The 20,125-nt window shown below is 41.2% G+C and overlaps 1 protein-coding gene across 1 annotated transcript in view; it reads left to right on the top strand.

Annotated features, from left to right (window-relative positions):
• Positions 1 to 20,125, top strand: part of LOC141228647 (RNA exonuclease 1 homolog) — a 195,430-nt gene that overhangs the window by 25,168 nt on the left and 150,137 nt on the right. Inside the window, exon 2 of the mRNA XM_073667344.1 lies at positions 14,794 to 15,980. Within this exon, the coding sequence (XP_073523445.1) occupies positions 14,794 to 15,980 (1,187 nt within the window). The remainder of the gene's footprint in view (positions 1 to 14,793; positions 15,981 to 20,125) is intronic.

Below are 20,125 nucleotides of genomic sequence, written 5' to 3'. Positions count from 1 at the left end.
AGCTTCCACTGTTAACCCAGTGTGCCGTCAGCGAGATGTACCGTCCCTGCCCACAAGCATTTGTCCACATGTCCGTGGTTAGGTGGACTTTTTCGGTAACTGCGTTGAGAGCACGGCTAATGTTTTGGGACACATGCTTGTGTAATGCGGGGACGGCACACCGGGAGAAATAGTGGCGGCTGGGGACAGAGTACCGAGGGACAGCCGCCGTCATCAGGTTGTGGAATGCTTCTGTCTCCACGACCCTAAAAGGAAACATTTCGAGCGCAAGCAGTCGTGAAATGTGAGAATTTAGTAGTGTGGCCTGTGGGGCTTTGGCTGTATATTTCCGCTTGTGTTCCAAGGACTGGGGTATGGACTACTGAACCCTGCGCTGGGACAATGACATGGACGTGCGTCCTGATGCTGCTACTTGAGAGTGTGCAACGACAGGTGCCGGGCAGGAGGCATCTTCGCATGCACCATGGACAGGGGATTGACTTGCATCCACAACAGCGGAAGAAGCAATGGTGCCACCCGCAGACACTGTTCCTGGACCCTGGGGTTCGGCCCACAAAGTCGGGTGCTTTGCTGCCATGTGCCTGATCATGCTGGTGGTGGTCAGGCTGGTCGTTTTGCCACCCCTGCGGATGCTGGCCTGGCAGGTGGTGCAAATGGCCTTTTTGGGGTTATCGGCAGAGTCTTTAAAAAAACAGGTCTTCCCGAGTCTGGTTAACAGTTGTACTGGCAACGTCCTTCATGTTGGTGTTATAGGGAACGGTTGCCTGCCTTTTGTCTGCGGCCACCACACTGCTTCTTCCTGCCTGTTGGGGTGCTCTGCCTTCCTCCCCCTGTGTGCTGCTGTCCTCGCTCTGCATGTCCTCCTGCCAGGTTGAGTCAGTTCCTATATCATCCACGACCTCATTTTCCACTTCTGCACCCTGGTCCTCCTCCTGACTTTCTGGCAATTGTGTCATCATCGTCCACCTCTTGTGACACTTTCCCACCGTCGCCTTCGTGTGACCGTGGCTGCTCAAATATTTGGGCATCGCTAAACGCGATCTCCTCTTGCCCCGCTTCAAGTGGACCAGGCGAGACGCCCTAATCTATAAATGGGAAAAGTGAACAGCTCTTCAGAGTGTCCAAGTGTGGGATCAGTTGTCTCTAGGTACTCGGCATGGTGGGAGGAAGGAGGATCAGGGTGAGGAATATGCGGTCCAGACTCACGGCTACTGAGACTTGACCGTGTGGAAGACAGGGTGGTGGTGGTGGCTAAGTGACTGGAAGCATTATCCGCTATCCAACCAACAACCTTTTGACACTGCTCTGGGTTCAATAGTGGTGTGCTGCAGTCCCCTAGAAATTGGGACAGGAAGGTCAGGCGAGAAGATGTGGGTGTTTGTTGTGGCACAATTTCGGCTTGCCCACGGCCTTGTCCTTGGCCTCTGCATGCACCATTATCATCACGTCCAGTTCCCCTTCCCTTGCCACATTCCTTGCCCATTTTAAATGGAGGACAGTATCTTCCACGCTCACTACAAATGACTGAGTTTGGAGCGAACTTATATGTGCTCCGTGTGATGGAGAAAACGGTTTTAAATACCTGGCCTGTAGGTAACTATTTTGAACAGCAAACCAGTGTCAAAAAGTTTGCTGACACACTGAAAGTAATTTTTTATGGAGGCCAGAAATGGCAGTATTTTCTGACAACGTGTATGTGAGCCGTGTGACTGAGAAAACAACACCGTTTTGAATAGCTGGATTTTTAGCGCTGTAATATGGAAAAAACCTGGCTGTATTCTGCAGTGCCAAATGGCGCAGAAAAACGGTGTTCTCTGGATTACTTTTTAAGCAAATTATGAGGATTAAGATGCAAAAAAAAAATTTATTCCTGAGACCTGGGCCTATTTGTAGAAATATAACAGCAGCAGAAGGCAGAACTGGAATGGAGCCTCTTGTCCTATGTGCACTGCAGTCTGTTATATACACTGCCTGCCTGATATCTCTGCAGATGGATTAGTCCTCAGAAGGACTGTTTGTTAAAATGGATATGTGTAATGTACGGGTTTTTCTCCCTACACTACCGAATACACGATTAAATCTCTCCCTGACACAGCAGCACCTCTCCCTCCCTACACTGTCTGATCCGGAGTGACTGTGACGAGCATGGCAGCGCCAGGTCTTGTATAGACCTGATGACGCTGTGCGGTCAGCCAATCACTGTAATGCCCACAACCAACATGGCTACGGCATTACAGTGCATGGCAGGCAATCCCTGTATGTTCATTGGCTCCCTAAAGAGTGCCAAACATGCAGGAGGGGACCCGAGTTCCCGCCTGAGCAACACGGAAATACTCGCCGAGCTTGTCGAGCACCATGATGCTCGGGCGAGTACCGAGTAGTGGCGAGCGCGTTCGCTCATCACTAGTTATAATCAATGGTGTCATTCAAAAGTTCAACTCGTCCTGCAAAAAAACAAGCCCTCATACAGCCATATTGATATTAGGGGAAAAAAAAACTGAAAATGGCCCAGGGGTCAAGGCATTGAGTCACACTAAATATCTGACTTGTCTGTTTCATTTACAGCAAAATCAGAGCTCCAAATTAGGCGCACGACAGCAAGTCGCACAGATTTGTGTGACACGTTTTGCGATCAAGCTCTAGCCTCACTGCATTCAAATGCCAAACATGATGTGTTGGAGCCATGAGGACTGGAGTTTAGGGAACACTGCTAATCCAACTTGATCTTAATTGGGTAAAACTTCAGTAAAAAGTCAAAATGAAAAAATTGACATGCTATGCACAACAGTCCAAAATAAAAAAAAAAATAAAAAAACATGAGGGTTTGGGAGCATGCATGAGATTTTATAAATCTAATTCACTGTTACTGTTAAAAAAAAAAAAAAAAAAAAAACAACAAAACCTGCATAGAAAAACACAAGCACATGACATGTGAAGAAGCGCTTAGGCTCTTAAATGGCTATCTAATACCATTTCTCAGTTGTCTCTGGTCTGTAACATACCCCTACTTTCCCCCTAGAGTGTAGAAGCTGCTTTTGTAGAGACTAAACATAACTACCATTTGTCTCTAATAATTACAAAAGCATGTCCTGGTATATGCTGAACACGTATAAGTCACTACTTTTTGAACCTCTTAACCTTCCTTGATGGAAATATCTCTCATACAGTGGATTTGGATGCTGAGCATACTCCCACACAAGGCAGATAGTGGCTGTGTTATACATGCAGCATATGCCTCTAACAGCAGTGATCATATCTAGCTTTAATTGCTGCTATGAATCCCTTAAGTTCAGCTGACACGGACAGCATCTTTTCCACATGAGTGTCCATTCTGGCTGCTAGTCGGCATAATCTCTCTGTGACTGCGTTGTCTCGATTGGTTGCCATCACAGCAGTGGGCGTATTAAAGCCCCTTTTCACTGCCCTCTTGGTATTCATGTGAAGCCTAACCAGTCTGGTTTTCATAGGAGACTGACTTTTTTTTTTTTTTTTTTTTTCTATATTATAGACTGTAAAAAAGTAATGCAGTAAATAAAATCAGTGATTAAACACCGATTCAAGTTAGAAATGAAAAAATATACATACATAGGTGTGGCAATACTGAATAAGTCCATTCCATCAAAATACAAAATTATTCAACCCACAGAGTGATTGTCGTAAAGAAAGAATTACAAGTTGCCAGTTTTAGGTCACCATACTTCCCACTACAAATTCAGTAAAAAGCTATCAAAATGTAGTATGTACACCAAAATGGTACTAATGAAGGAGTTTTATGCGTCTCGGAAATATGGCAACACAGACCACATTTTTTAATATTTTTATTTTATACAAACTTAATTGTTTTACTATTTTTATATCTCTAGCTGTATTGACGTGAAAATTTTTTACTGCACAATTACTAACGTTTAAAAAGGAAATTACATTTTTTTTTTTTTTTTTTTTTGCACCCCACTTGGTACTGTCTTTTTACTCATAATATATCGTAAAGTGAATGGACTTTCAACACTACACTTCACCCCACAAGAAAAAGCCCTAACAGGTCTGTCGACCTAACATGAAAACTATGACTTTTTGAAAAAAGATGAAAACCAGACTTGTCTGCATCCATAAGTGGTTAAGCTTCACCTTTTTGTGTTTATTTTTTCAGTGGCGCAAAAAAATTACTGCACAAAATACTGCACAAAACTTAGGGGTGCCTTTGGTTGTCTTTCATTATGGACTAATTGCATATTAACCCTTTCATGACCTTGTAATTTTCCAATTTTGTGCTTTCATTTTTTCCTCCTTCTATAACAAGATCCTTAACTTTTTTTTTTTTTTTTTCATCCACATAGCCATATGAGGGCTTGTTTTTTTTTTTTTTTGTTGTACTTTTGAATTACGCCATTCATTTTATCATGTGAATCACTGGAAAGTGGGGGGAAAAAAATTCCAAGTCCGCTGAAATTTGCAATTTCACAACTTTTCGAGGGTTTTTTTTTGTTTTAATTTACCTTGTTTACTATATGGTAAAACTGACCTGGCACTATGATTCTGTTTAATACTTTAATAGTCCACTTAGGAGACTTGATGCTGTGATCGTCTGTGCTATACATAAAGCATCAGCATTGTTATGTATAGCAGAAATCACTGTGACAGGCAATGGGGGTCATCCTGGCTGTCATGACAACCCATTGGCACCCTGCGATCGCGTGATATGCGCCTTATAGGCAGGATGAATGACGCGCTTCTGGTCAGCATGTGTTCAATCCCACGGTCAGTGACTGACAACGGGCTTTAACTGGTTAAAGGGAACCGGTCACCCCCTGGGACCTATCAGACTGCTAATATGGACATACAGGTGATAGAAATGTGAATCTATACTTGCATGTATGTCCCATATTAGCGGTCTTGTGGCTGTGAAATTGCTTTTTTTTTACTTGTGGGTTACGCTGTGTCTCTTTCCCTGGGTCATGAAGAAATCCCGCCTACTTGTTTAATTAAAATAATTCTCCCCTCCCCTGCACGTCACAGTTCCCTGTGACTTGCAGTTCCCATGGCCAGATCCCGCACCTGCGCACTTCACCTGTTATTTCACTGCCGTCTGTGTAAAAGTGTAGAGCAGGGATCTAGTGCGCAGGCGCCGGGAAGTCGCAATAACAGTAATTTTGACCAGGAGTGCCCAAACTTTTACATTCCACTGTAAGTGCATCTTTCACACTTTGTGAAAAAAGGTGCTCAGCAATGATATCTGCAACAGTATATACTGCAGGACTCCGCAAATATGTTGCAATAAGAGCCAGATGACAATATATCAAGTCAATGGAAGTAGCGGTGTCCAATGCATCAAACACTGGCCATCAACAGTTACGTGTCCCTATGGCCAGACAAGGATAAGTACTGCTGCATGTGACAACAAATAGAGCAACAAAAACTTAAAAATCTGTTCATATCTTTCCTGGTGTACAGTTATTCAGCCTGAAATTGTTTAACCCCTTAAGGACCGAGCCATTTTGTAGGTTAATTACCATGCCTCATTTTTTAAATTTGACCATTGTCACTTTGAGGTAATAACTCTGGAACGCTTCAACGGATCCCGAGATTGTATTTTCGAGACATATTGTACTTCATGATGCTGGTAAAAGTTTTTCGATAAGACTTGCATTTATTTGTGAAAAAAAAATTAGCAAAAATGTAGAAAAAGTTAATAACATTTCCTGCATGTCTACTTTGCTACTTTACATCAGCACAATATTTGAAACATTTTTGTTTTTTTTGTTAGGAAGTTATAAGGGTTAAAATTTGACCAGCAATCTTTTTTCCAGCAAAATTTACAAAACCATTTTTTTTCAGGGACCACATCACATTTGAAGTGACTTTAAGGGTCTATGACAGAAAATACCCAAAAATGACACCACTCAAGGTGCTCCAAACCACATTTAAGAAGTTTTATTAATCCTTCAGGTGCTTCACAGGAACTGAAGCAATGTGGAAGGAAAAAATGAGCATTTAACTATTTTTCACCCAAATTTCTTTAGACCTAATTTTTTTATTTTCACAAGGTTATCAGGAAAAAATGGACCCCTAAATTTGTTATGCAGTTCCTCCCAAGTACGCTGATACCCCATATGTGGGGGAATACCACTGTTTGGGTGCACGGCAGGGCTCAGAAGGGAAGGAGCACCGCTTGACTTTTTGAACGCAAAATTGGCTGGAATCGAGAGCGGATGGCATGTTGTCCTTGTATGTTTCCACTGTTTAGGCACATCAACAAGTGACCCCATTTTGGAAACGAGACCCCTCAGGGAACATATTTAGCTGTGTGGTGAACACCTTGAAAACCCAGGTGCTTCACAGAAGTTCATAACGTAGAGCCGTGAAAATAGAAATTACATTTTTTTTTCCACAAAAAATGATCTTTTAGCCCCAAATATTTTATTTTCACAAAAGTAACAGGAGAGAATGACCTCAAAACTTGTGCAATTTCTCCTAAGTTTGCTAATACCCCATGTGTGGTCGAAAACTACTTTTGAGGCACAGTGCAAAGCTCAGAAGGGAAGAAGCACCATATTGGAGTTCAGATTTTTCTGGACTGGTTTGAGGGTTCCATGTCACATTGGTAGAAACCCTTGAGGAGCCAGAATAGCAGAATCCCCTGTAAGTGATCCCCCTATACAAACTACACCTCTCAATGAATTAATCTAAAGGTGCAGTGATCATATTGACATTACAGGTGTGTCACAGAATTTTATACCATTGGGCAGTGAAGAAAAATTACATTTTTGCCAGAAAAATCTTGTTGTCGCCCCAGATTTTACATTTTGAAACAGGGAAATTAAGGAAAATGGCACCAAAATGTGTCACAATTTCTGCTGAATGTGGTAATGCCACACGTGGCTGTACAGTACTGCTTAGCCACACGGTGAGACTCGGGAGGGACAGAGCACTATTTGCCTCCTGGAGTGCAGATTTTCCTAGAATAGTTTGCGGACTCCATCTACAGAGACCCTAAATGCTAAAAGAGCAGAATCTCTCCTCAAGTGAATCCCATTTTGGAAATTATATCCCTGCCAAACATGTGAACACGAAATGTGGTTTAAACACTTTGGTGCTCAGAAAGGAGGGGGCAGATTTGGATTTGGGAGCTCAAAATTTGCTGAATTTCTTTTGGGGGGAGGGGGTGAGGAGCCATTTCGCTTTTCCAAAGTCTTTGTACTACCAGTAACGTTGAAGCCCCCTATATTTCCATTAACAGATGACGGACCAGAGTGGGGGTTTTTTATGTGAAGCTTTTATTGGGAACATTTTACATAAAATTTGGGATCACATTTATCCTGTGCTCTACACTGAGCACTTACTTTGGGGTTTCCATCTTTCCATCTAAATCTCCAAATGACATGATTCAGATGAACCCCCCCCCTCCCCCACCAAGGGATCTATTCACTATAATGAGGCAGCAGAGTTGCTCTGGACTTCGTCTGGCCTCTGTTCAGTTTGTTGTTTTCATAGATTCACAAACCTGGCTGACTGCGCTTTTATCCATGCCTAAAAAGATGGACACTGCCGGATCACAGGCCAGACGGCGAGCACGGTGCCTCCATCTGCCTCATTACAGAGAATCTTCCGCCAGGGGTTCCCTCTGAATCACGTATTTCAGAGATTTGCACGGAAACCCTGGTGTAACTGCTCAGCGCAGAGTGCAGGATAAATGTGAGCCTAGGCTTATTGTGATCTTTGGGAGGCAGAATGAACAAATAAACAGCATGCAAAGAATTTGTTTTATGTATTTTTTACGCCATTCCTCATGCGGTGTAAGTGATTAGGCGACTATTCTTCGGGTTGGTGCGATTACAGCGATACCAGATTTATATTGGGTTTTTATGTTTGACGGCTGTCACACTAAAAGATGCTCTTTTTGCAAAAAAAAAATAAAATTTTTGCATCGCCATATTTTGAGAGCTATAATTTTCCATATTTCAGCCGACGGTCATGTGTGGGCTTGTTTTTTGCGGGACAAGTTGACGTTTTTATTGGTACCATTTTCAGGCAAATTACATTTTTTAACCGCTTTCTATTCTGACTTTTGGGGAGGCAGAATGAACAAAAACCAACAACTCAAATTTTTTTTATGTCGTTACTTGTGTGGTAATATTGATAAGTCAGCGTTATTCTACGGGTCAGTACAATTTTATAGCGATACCTTATTTGTCACTTTGTTTTTGCGCTTTTACATAATTATTTTTTCTATAAAAGTTTTTATTATCTTTGCATCGCTGTATGCTAAGAGCTGTAACTTTTTAATTTTTCGGCTGATGGAGCTGTATGCTGGCCTAATTTCTGCTGGACAAGATGCCATTTTCAGCGGTACCATTTTTATTTACATTCGTCTGTTTGTGTTTTATTCCACTTTTTTTTCCAGCAGTATGATGAAAAAGCAGTTTTCCAGGTTTTTTTTTTTTTTTTACGCCGTTCACTGAATGGGGTTAACTAGTGTAACATGTTTATATATTGGGTCATTCCAGATGCGGCGATACAAAATGTGTACTTTTGTTTATTTTTTTACCTAAAAATGTATTAGTGTAATTTTTTTTTTAAAACTAAGTCCCACTGTGGGACTTTCACTTTTTTTCACAGGTATAATGCATTGCAATGCACTAGATTGCAGTGCATTATACACACGTGGTCAATATTGTTGGTACCCCTCGTTTAATGAAAGAAAAAACGCACAATGGTCACAGAAATAACTTGAATCTGACAAAAGTAGTAATAAATTAAAAATCTATGAAAATGAACAAATGAAAGTCAGACATTGCTTTTCAACCCTGCTTCCACAGAATTTTTGAAAAAATTATACTCCTGAAATAGGCCTGGACAGAAATAATAGTACACTTGAAAATAATGTGACAAAAGGGACATATTAAACCAAGTTGTGTCTACACTCTTGTAATCAGTCAGTGGGCCTGTATATAGGGCTACAGATACTCACTGTGCTGTTTGGTGACATGGTGTATACCACACTCAACATGGACCAGAGGAAGTAAAGGAAAGAGTTGTCTCAGGAGATAAAGAAAATCATAGACAAGCATGTTAAATGATATAATACCATCTCCAAGTTGCTTGATGTTCCTGTGACTACAGTTGCACATATTCAGAAATTTAAGATCCATGGGGCTGTAGCCAACCTCCCTGGACATGGACACAGGAGAAAAATTGATGACAAATCAAAGACTGATAATACGAATGGTAACAAAAGAGCCCAGGATAACGTCTAAAGAGATGAAGGTGAACTTCAAGCTCCAGGAACATCAGTGTCAGATCGTACCATCCGTTGTTGTTTGATCCAAAGTAGACTTCATGGGAGACTAGCAAGGAGAACACCATTGTTGAAAAAAAAAATCATAATAAAGCCAGACTGGAATTTGCCAAACTACATGTTGACAAGCCACAAAGCTTCTGGGAGAATGTCCTATGGATAGATGAGACGAGACAAAAAATGGAAGTTTTTGGCAAGGCACATCAGTTCTGTTAACAGATGGCAAAATTAAGCATATCAAGAAAAGAACACTGTCCCTACTGTGAAACATGGAGGAGGCTGTTATGTTCTGGGGCTGCTTTGCTGCATCTGGCACAGGGTATCTTGAATCTGTACGGGGTACAATGAAATCTCACAACTATCAAGGGATTCTAGAGAGAAATGTGCCAGTGTCAGAAAGCTTGGTCTCAGTCGCAGGTCATGGGTCTTGCAACAGGATAATGACCCAAAACACACAGCTAAAAACACCCAAGAATGGCTAAGAGGAAGACATTGGACTATTCTGAAATGGCCTTCTATGAGCCCTGACCTAAAATCCTATCTTTGGAAAGAGCTGAAACATGCCATCTGGAAAAGGCAACCTTAAAACACAAGACAACTGGAGCAGTTTGCTCATGAGGAGTGGGCCAAAATACCTGTCGAGAGGTGCAGAAGTCTCTTTGACAGTTACAGGAATCGTTTGATTGCCTCAAAAAGTTGTTCAATAAAATATTAAGCTAAAAGGTACCATCATTTCTGTCCAGGCCTACTTCATGAGTTTTTTAATTTTTTTAAAAAATTCTGTGGAAGCAGGGTTGAAAAGCAATGTCTGACTTTCATTTGTTCATTTTCATAGCTTTTCAATTGATTACTTTTGTCAGATTCAAGTTATTTGTGACCATTGTGGGTTTTTCTTTCATTAACCACTTCGCAACCCTGGGATTTTCCGTTTTTGCATTTTTGTTTTTTGCTCCCCTTGTTCCCAGAGCCATAGCGTTTTTTTATTTTTTGGTCAATATGGCCGTGTGAGGGCTTATTTTTTGCGGGATGAGTTGTACTTTTGAACGATATTACTGGTTTTACCATATCGTGTACGGGAAAACAGGAAAAAAAATTCCAAGTGCGGTGAAATTGCAAAAAAGTGCAATACCACAGATGTTTTTTTTTTGTTTTTTTTTTTACCACGTTCACCAAATGCTAAAACTGACCTGCCATTCTAATTCTCCAGGTGATTACGAGTTTGTAGACACCAAACATGTACAGTTTCTTTTTTATTTAAGTGGTGAAAAAAAAATCCAAAGTTTGATTTAAAAAAATAAATGAATAAAAAAAAAATTAAAAAAAAAAAAACACGCCATTTTCCAAGAGCTGTAGCGTCTCCATTTTTCGGGATCTTGGGTCAGGTGAGGTCTTAATTTTTGCAAGCCGAGCTTACGTTTTTATTGATACCATTTTGGGGTAGATCCGATGTTTTGATCGCCCGTTATTGCAATATTGCGGCGACCAAAAAACGTAATTCTGGCGTTTAGAATTTTTTCCTCGTGACGCTGTTTACCTATCGGATTTTTTTTTTTTTTTTTATATTGATTGGGCGATTCTGAACGCGGCGATACCAAATGTATGTGTTTTTTTTTTTTGTTTTTTTTTTATTTTGAATGGGGCGAAAGGGGGGTGATTTAAACTATATATATATATATATATATATATATATATATATATATATATATATATATATATAATTTTTTTTTTTTTTTTTTTTCACTTTTTGCTTGCTTCTATAGTCTCCATAGGAGAACTAGAAGCAGCAACTGTCCAATCGCCTCTGCTACATAGAGGTGATCAGCCGCTTCCGGTGCGGCGATATTAAATGCCGCTGCTGTCAGAGATTGACAGCGGCATTTAACATGTTAACCGCCGCGGGTGGATCGCGATTCCACCCGCAGCTGTTGCGGGCACATGTCAGCTGACATGTGCCCGGTTCAGTGTGGGCTCACTGAACTGGGGGTTACAGCCTGGTGCGTACTAATGCTTCCCAGGCTGTAAAGGGGTTAAACGAGGGGCACCAACCATTTTGACCAAGTGTGTACCTGTGCAGAATACTTTGAGACTATGCTGTGAGCATGATCTCAAAAGCTTTCCGTAGGCTGGTGACCTGGGGGTGGGGGTCATCATGGCAATGGTCGGGCCCCCGCGATGATGTCGCGGGGGTGCCGATCTGAAGACAGAGCTCCCGTCCCTCTGCCTGCCTACTGAACGTTGCATTTGTACTCGATCGCATCATTTAGGGGGGTAAACAGCCAGGGGCTGTGCTGACTCCGCTGCTGGCTGTTTCGTGCAGGCGCTCAGCCACTGGCAGAGCTGAGCTCCTGCTCTGATCGGGCAGGAGACGCTGATATTTCAGCATCTCTTGTGCGATCTTGCTGTGATCGGTCAGTCAGATTGACCGATCACAGCGATCTGGGTGCGGGGACCGCCGCCTGCATGGGTCCCTGCACCTCTTCCTGTACCAATCAGATGTCTGTGGCAGTTGTCGGCATGGAACTGTCACTGTGTGTTTATGCGCAGTGACAGTTTAAATGTATGACGGGGATAACCCGTCCTGGTGCGCAAACTAGCATCCGGCCATGACGGGTTATCCCAGTCATTGACCGTAATGGGGTTAAAGAAGTTGTCCAGTACTTCTGATAAATGCCCAATGTCCCCCAATGTATTTACCTTGGGCCCATAATTGTTTTTGTAATTACCTTGATGTGTCTTTATGGCCTGTGAGCGGCGCTATCACGGGCCGTTCACAGGCATCGCGTCACTCCCGGCTGCAGCCTCCTCTGATGTCATGTCAAGTGAGGCGTGATGTCAGTGACTCCCTCCCAGCTGTGGATGCTGGGCTGTGGGCAGGGTTACTCCGCGTGTCACACCCAGAATCCACTACGCTTTTTCCCAATGAATAAGAGTGAAAGCGCACAATGGATGCTGGGTGTGACCCATGTGGTAACCACGCCCACAGCCCATCACTCACCATGGAACGCAGCACTGAGTCATGCCCAGCTGCAACCAGAACTTGAAGGGACATCAGTAGATGTCAGAGCAGACTGCAGCCGGGGGTCACGTGATGCCTGTGAGCGGCCATAAAGACACAGCAAGGCAATTACAAAAACACTTATGGGCCCAAGGTAAATACATTGGGGCATTTGTCAAAAGTACTGGACAACTCCTTTTAATGCACTGTAGAACATCTACCAAAAAACACCTTCAACATGAAACTTTTGGACATATACAAAATACATTAAAATAAATGTGCTTCAATTTATTGTTCACTTAAACAGCTGCTATCCCCTTGTGTTCTGTCTGTATACTTTTTGCTCCCTCCCCTGCCCAAGAACTGTGGCATGATCAGACCCATGTCCCTGCACGGTCAGACACAGCCATTACACTGTACACAGCAGGGGCTCATTTATAACATTATCTCACCACAGGAATTTTTTTTTTTCTTAAACACGTTCAATTGTGGAACTTTATTTTAATATCTATTAAAATGTACTTTGGACAACCCCTTTATGCCCCCATACATATTAAATTGAGGGCCAAATATGCCAGTAACCATATTTGGCTCAACAAGCCCTTCTGTGTATGGGATAGTTGGCCATGATGGCTGTCAGACGAGTGATCGGCTGAAGCATCATCTTTCAGCAAATCAGTTACCTAACGTGGTACAGGTGTCTATAGAAATGCTACTGCGCGGGTGGCGGGGGCCAATTTGGTGCAGGCAAATTTCATATGTGGTACACAAATTACACAGGCAGTATTTAAAATAGTAGGCAGGTCACTGAAAGCACAATGACCTGTCAAGACAGAAATATGAAAACATAAGCGGAGCACAAGATAAAGCCACTCCCCAAAGGCTGCCCCGGAGCACGAGCGTCTGTCAAATGAAAATAAAGATTATAAAAGAACCACATGACTGATTTCATCAACAAAGTTATCATTTTACTCAGTGTAACCGCGCCCACCTGACAGTGTATGTGGTTTACTAAGCACAATCCTGGTGACAGGTGTGCTTTAAGCAAGTTGAAGATCAAATGCTCTCTAAAGCCTAAAGTTAACGATGACACATTTCCTTTGTAATTTAGGGAAAAAAGTAATGTCTTAGATTTTAAAAATGACAAAAAGGAAAATGGACCATTGGATAAGTTTGGGCACCCTTGGAGATTTGTGTGCTAATATAACTTTCACCAAGGTTTCCGACCTTAATTAGCCTGTTAGGGTTATGGTTTGTTCACTATCCTCATTGGGAAAGGCCAGGTGATGCAAACTTCCCAGCTTTATAAACACCCAGCCTCCCCTAACCTTGTGCCAAAAAACAGCAGTCATGGGTTCTTCTAAGCAGCTGCCTAGCACTCTAAAAGTGAAAATGTTGGAGGCCCACAAAACAGGAGAAGGCTATAAGAAGATAGAAAAGCGTTTTCAAGTTGCCATTTCCTCAGTTAGAAATGGAATTAAGATATGGCAGTTAACAAACAGTGGCGGTCAAGAAAAGATAAGGCAAAATTTCAATGAGAGCTGCTCGTAAGATTGCTAGACAGGCAAAGCTGAACCTCTGCTTGACTGCAAAAGACCTTCAGAAAGATTCTGGAGTTGTGGTACATTGTTCTATGGTTCAGAGAGTTGACCTCAACTTTGACACATGGTAAGGTTTTTAATATTAGACGGAGTAGGTTCTATCCCGAACGGATTCACCTGGTCGCTGGTGGGATAGCCTTCATACTATTTTTGATCAAAAACAGTGTTACTAAGAACCCCATTTTATTTAAATGCACTTTCTTTTTATTTACAGCAGGGTTTTTCATTTTGCTTCTTGTAGGTTTATCATTGAAAAATCTGTGGTTAGACCTCAAAATAGCAGATCATGCAAGACAATGCAGGAATCTCACAGAACTGAAAGAGTTTTCCACGGAAGAATGGATTAAAATCCCTCAAACAAGAATTGAAAGACTCTTGGCTGGCTACAAAAAGCATTTACAAGCTGTGATACTTTCAAAAGGGGGTGCTACTAGGCACTAACTTTGCAGGTTGCCCAAAACTTTTGCATCAGCCCATTTTCCTTTTTGTAATTTTTAAAATGTAAAAGATGAAGATAAATATTTTTTTGCCTAAAATACAAAGGAAATTTGTCATCTGTAACTTTAGGCCTTTTAGAGATGCTTTCATCTTCAGCTTGCTTGACTACTGACAATAACAGTAACTTTGCCCAGGAGTGTCCAAACATTTTCATGCCACTGTGTATCCACAACAAAAATTGACATGTTCCATACCTCATGTCGCTTTGAACAGTATATCTATCTTGCAGCATGTGCATCAGATTTCTTAAATTAGCACACTTGCTGGCATTGTAAAATGAAGCAGATTGTTTGCAAACACTTTGGGAACTTGCCCTAACATGTTATATAGATGTTTGTTTGGTTTGCACAATAAACTTTTATTTTGCGACCTCTTTCAACATTTACACTTTATTTTTTTTCTTAAAGGTAAAAACTTGCAGGAACTAGAGCGAATTAAAAAGGCCATCGAGGCTGTAAAAAATGAAGTTGAGGAAAAACAAAAAACCCTGTTACTGTACACAAGCTGTACACAGAGTGTAGAAGATCCTGCAATGAAAGTGGACACTAACTGCAATATTGTAGAAGATACAGTGGAGAAACTGCAAAAGCCATCAAGAAAGAATCCCATTGCTGTTCCAGCCTCCACAAAAAGCAGTAACCCAATTGTTAAAAAATATATTGTTGACCGAAGCTGTCCTGCCACCGATTTGGAGTATGACCCTTTACTTAACTATTCTGCAGGCTTCTTTGGTTCCACTACAAAAGAAAAGGAAAATGAAAAACAAACTAAACCAAAGCGTACAAGTGAGGAGAAACTGGAGAACACTCAAAAAAGGCCGAGAGCTGTACCTCCAATTAGGTTGGAAATAAAGCTTCAAGAGTCTGATGATGAAGACATGCTTGTAATAGACGTTCCTCCACTCTTGGAAGTCTCTAAGAAACCTAGAGCTAGTAAAGTATGTGGAATTAAAGAGCCCTTATTATATGAAACAACAGTAACAGATGAAAGGAAAGTTCCTCTAGTCGATACTGTGCAAGATGTGATTGTGGCTCCTATAGAAGTTAATGTCAAAGTAAAATCTGACTTTGTAAATGAAACTCTACCTTCCAGTATGGGTATAGCTGCCCATACCAATGACAATGGTCAAATACTTGAGAGTTCTAACAACTTTACTACTTCAGAGATGGATCCAGCCTCAGACATAAAAGGACTCGCAAGTGATGGTCCAATCACTGTAAGTAGTGATGAAAATGTGAATACATGCTCTAAGCCCATTGTTGTGGAATCCGATTGTCTAGATTGCCACACTCCTTCTCAAGAAGCCTCATTAAAGCAAATTCAGTTTCTACATGATGATGCAAAGTACTCTGCAAACAATGATAAAGCTGAAGTAACCATGAGTGTGAATAGTGATTCAATTCTTGATGAACAGAAATGTGGGGAGGAGGTGGTCAGAAGTATTGAAGATGACGTGATTGTTGTAAATTCATCTTCTGATACGGAGAACAGCTCAGATGAAGAAACTAGTCTTTCTGATTCAGATCCAATGGAAGAATGTCGAAGAATTTTCAATGAATTTGCTGAAAATGAAGCAAAGAAAAAATCAGCACAGGTATGTCACTACTTTGCTTAGTTTTGTGGGTATTTTTTTTTTCTTTAAAAATCCCCTTCACATTTTGCTGTTGAAGACCTCATGATTTTCAGAGCATGTGATTTTTACCATGATTTTTTTCCAAAACCTATTCTTGCATGCAGTTTCTAGATCGGAGATTAAGGGTGCAATGCCCATGGGCAACATTCATCCTGCCCTGCTCCTACTTACGGTCCAAACAGTGATGACTAGAAATTGATAATCGCAAACCCATGCAATCTGCTGTCTGTTACTGCCAGCTCTACAAGCCTGTCAATGGCCGATACTGTGACAGCAGTCTGCACTAACCAATGAGCGCTCTCCCTGTTAGTAAAACAAAGCGCTGATCTGTAAATGATTGGCTCCTATCAGTCACATCCCTGCACTGTGTAACAGGAGCTTCAGCAGGAGGTTTAGGCTTGTTCTTGCCCTTCTTGTATGCTGTCCTGTTTATGGTGTTTGACACAATGAAACTTGTCCTTTCCACTCAGCCTTCAAACAGATGGGGGGGGGGGGGCTTGTAGATCCTGTGAAGGACCAGCAAGAGAAAGCGTAAGTATTAGGGTACGTGCCCACGATCTGTAATAGTAGCATTTTGGACACTGCTCACCTGCGCTGTGTCTAAAATGCTGCATTCTACAATGGAAGCAAAGTGGATGGGATTTATAGAAATCCCATGCCCACTGTGCTTCTACCTGAGGCCGCGTAAATGCACAGACTGCGTGGCTTTGAGCCGCAGCTTGTCAATTTCTGTGGCTGAGACACTGGTCTCCACAACAGAGAATTCCCCAATAGAATTTATAGGATGTGGTAACTCCACATGTGTTGCATTAAACACATGTGGATTTGCCTACATGATCGGATGCAGCGAAAATGTGCTGCTATAGCCTGATTGTGGGTACATAGCTTTACACCACTGTTCAAACACAAATCAAGACAAATAACTATGTACATAATTGCAAAAAGCAATAGTTACATATGTTTAGTGATAAACAAACATGAATTACACGAGACAAAATTAAAAATTGCACAATACAGTGCAGGGGAGCAACATACGGTATATTTTGATAAAAGGATCTATAGATGGGCCAAGGTAACAGAGGAAGTTCAATTTCTATCTCTCTATGATCACATTACATCTCACAAATTTGGTTATAAAATAGCATAACTACATAGTTATATGTATGTATGCTATTATATGTATTAATGATGTAAGGTATCAAACATATGGATGAACCCAAAGGAAACCCACACCAACATGGGGAGAAAATGCAAAATCCTTGCAGATGTCATTGGTGATATTTGAGCCCAGGACCTCAGCACTGCAAGACTACAGTGCTAAACACGGAGCTACTGTGCTACCCAGTATATATTACATCACAGGTGTTCTGTATGCCAAATATGTATAATATAGGGTGTTTAACAACTCCTGGAGTTAAGGACGGAAGAGTGGCATTGTGTAGATAATCTACTTCAGGTCTGTATTTGCCATTATTCATAACATATACATAGTTTCCATAGGTAATTTGACTTTTATTGCGTTTTGCAATTATGTACATAACTCTTTGCGGTTGATCTGCATTTGAATTGTCTTTATAGACCCAGCTATACCTTTTTTTTTGTTATATTTCAGTAGTATTATTTAAGTATTTTAAGTATTACACTGCAACTAAGGGCCCATTTACACTGGTGACCATGGGTGTTAAATGAGTCTTGCATGAAGTATCTTGGCGATCTGCTTTCACTTATTGGCCTGTTTAAAAAGGCTGAACCACACTTCCTTGTCCTCAGAACTGATTACATTGCACAAAGTGATGCTAAGAGTAGTGACTTTTAAGCTTAAATGGGTTGTCCAGTCGTAAAGCGCCTACAGACTTTTCTATGTTATTACAGACTGTCAAATAGTGACAGTGTGTAATGCGCACACTATCATGATCTCCCCACCTATATTCCCTGTGTGGGCGGGTAGTTACTTGACCGCATGTGAGATTTGTAGTCACGTACCAACTTGTCTTGCTTCTCTAGTCTGTTCTAGTGACAGAAGTTAGATGAGACCTTCCACCTTCACGGGGAATCTTGATGGTGTGCGCAATGTATATTGTCATGATTCAGCAGACTTTACTTCTTAGACCATACAACACCTTTAAAAATCACTTTACCAGACAAATGAGAACTTTGGGTAATCTGTTTAGACTGACTGATAAACAGCAAGCAGTTTTAGGAAACTCATTCCTTAGTGGCCCGTGTAAATGGGCCTTAAAGGTATTGTCCACTACGCGGACAAACTCTTCTCAATTGCTATATTCCCCATTAAAATAAAAACCGCCTCTTCTCACTGCTGGAACTATTCAAGTGATGTCGTTGCTGGGTGTCCTGTGACTCATGTGATGTTATGTCACGAGTAGTGTTGAGCATTCCGATACCGCGAATATCGGTCGATACCCGATATTTCAGTATCGGAGTTCCGATACTTTTAGAATATCGAATACCGGAATCGGAAGTTCCCATAATGCCTGTGCACTGCAGTGTCTCTGAAGGATGACAAGCTGGATGGCAGCGCTCAGCTTACTGTACTTGTCATTTAGTGTAAAGGATTTATTTAAAAAAATAATAGTGTTTTCATGCACCGTCTCTTTAAAAAAGCCGGCCGGCAATTCAGCAGCGGTACCCGACAATTTACAGCAGAAAGAATAGAATAGAGCATCACACATAGATTAGAGAGATAGAAACATGTCAGTCACATATATAAGTACAGTGACAGTGTTGCTTACTGTACTTGTCATTTAGTGTTAAAATAAAGGATTTATTTAAAAAAAAATTGGCGTGGGGTTCCCCGTAATTTTAGGCTCTAGCGGAGGTTAAGCAGACGGCTGGGGCAGAAACGTAGCAATTGAGGATGAGTTGTCTGAGTAATGAGCAACTCCATTAAGTGATGTTGGACAAATGATGCCCATCAAGAATTAAACATCTGTAAAATCGAGTAACTAAAATGTATGATATGTCCGCTGCATGTTGGGGGTGTGTGTGTGCTGCATGTCTCTTAATTTGTGAGTGGTGTGCGTACCACTTAATAGAATAGGACCTAAACAGCAGCAGCTGGGGAATTGGGAATTCTATAAGTGATTATATGTAAGAATTTCATTATTTAGCCACCACTTGAGTACCAGTGCTATACTAGTGCTACACAAAGCAACTTAAAGGGAACCTGTCAGGTGAAAAACACTATTAGTCAGCGATTGACTGCATTCTAAAGCTGCTTGACGCCCTCACTTAGAGCCTACTGGGAGGAAATGAACATTTTTCTTCCTGCCAGCCTCGGGCCTTGTGCCCAGCGTGGATACAGCCGCACTGATCGGTGACTGAAAGCCCAAGCCTGCCAGGAGGAATAATGTTCATTCCCTCCCAGCAGCGCAGCCCTTCTCTAGATGGCTTTCCATAGAGCGTTCTGAGAATACTACATGCTGATTTAGCAATGCAATATGCAGTGTTTCTGCTTTTACATTACTACAGCACCAATATTTCATGCACGAAGCATAGGTTAATAAACCTTGGAGTGCTTATTCAACAGACCTCAATGCGTAAAGGATGTACCCTTTACCAATCATGTATTTCTTCTCATATACGTCTAAAATTAAAAGGGAGGCAGTGAATATAGTCCTATACCTAACCTGTTGTGTATACAGCACCTCTGCAGACCTGCCAATCTCCTAAGAAAGTCGTTATTCCAATGCCTCTGCAACTATCTTGTGAACCTAAATTCACAAAAAATGTCAAACGCGTTATAAGGAGTTGACAAAAGACAAGCGACAACCAATAAGAAATAACTCCCCTGAGTACAACAAAATCATGTAGTAATCTTTATTTGAGATATATATATATATATATATATATATATATATATATATATATATATATATATATATATATATTTATTAACTAGTTGACTTTTATCAATGTGCTTTCTTAAAATTATCACTATGGTAAGAAATCTCAAAATATATACATGCATCTTAGAGATAATAAAGAGAAGTGTATTGGATAAGCCAATAAAAATCAACCTGACATGTTAATATAACAATAATCAACATGATGATCAGTCTATGTATATATACGTCTCAAAGTAATGT

This window comes from Phyllobates terribilis, unplaced genomic scaffold, assembly GCF_046119375.1.
Source record: "Phyllobates terribilis strain yellow unplaced genomic scaffold, ASM4611937v1 Scaffold_1__5_contigs__length_1240528914, whole genome shotgun sequence".
NCBI lineage: Eukaryota > Metazoa > Chordata > Amphibia > Anura > Dendrobatidae > Phyllobates > Phyllobates terribilis.
Note: the sequence above shows the minus strand (reverse complement) of the source record. Positions and strands in the feature narration are given on the sequence as shown.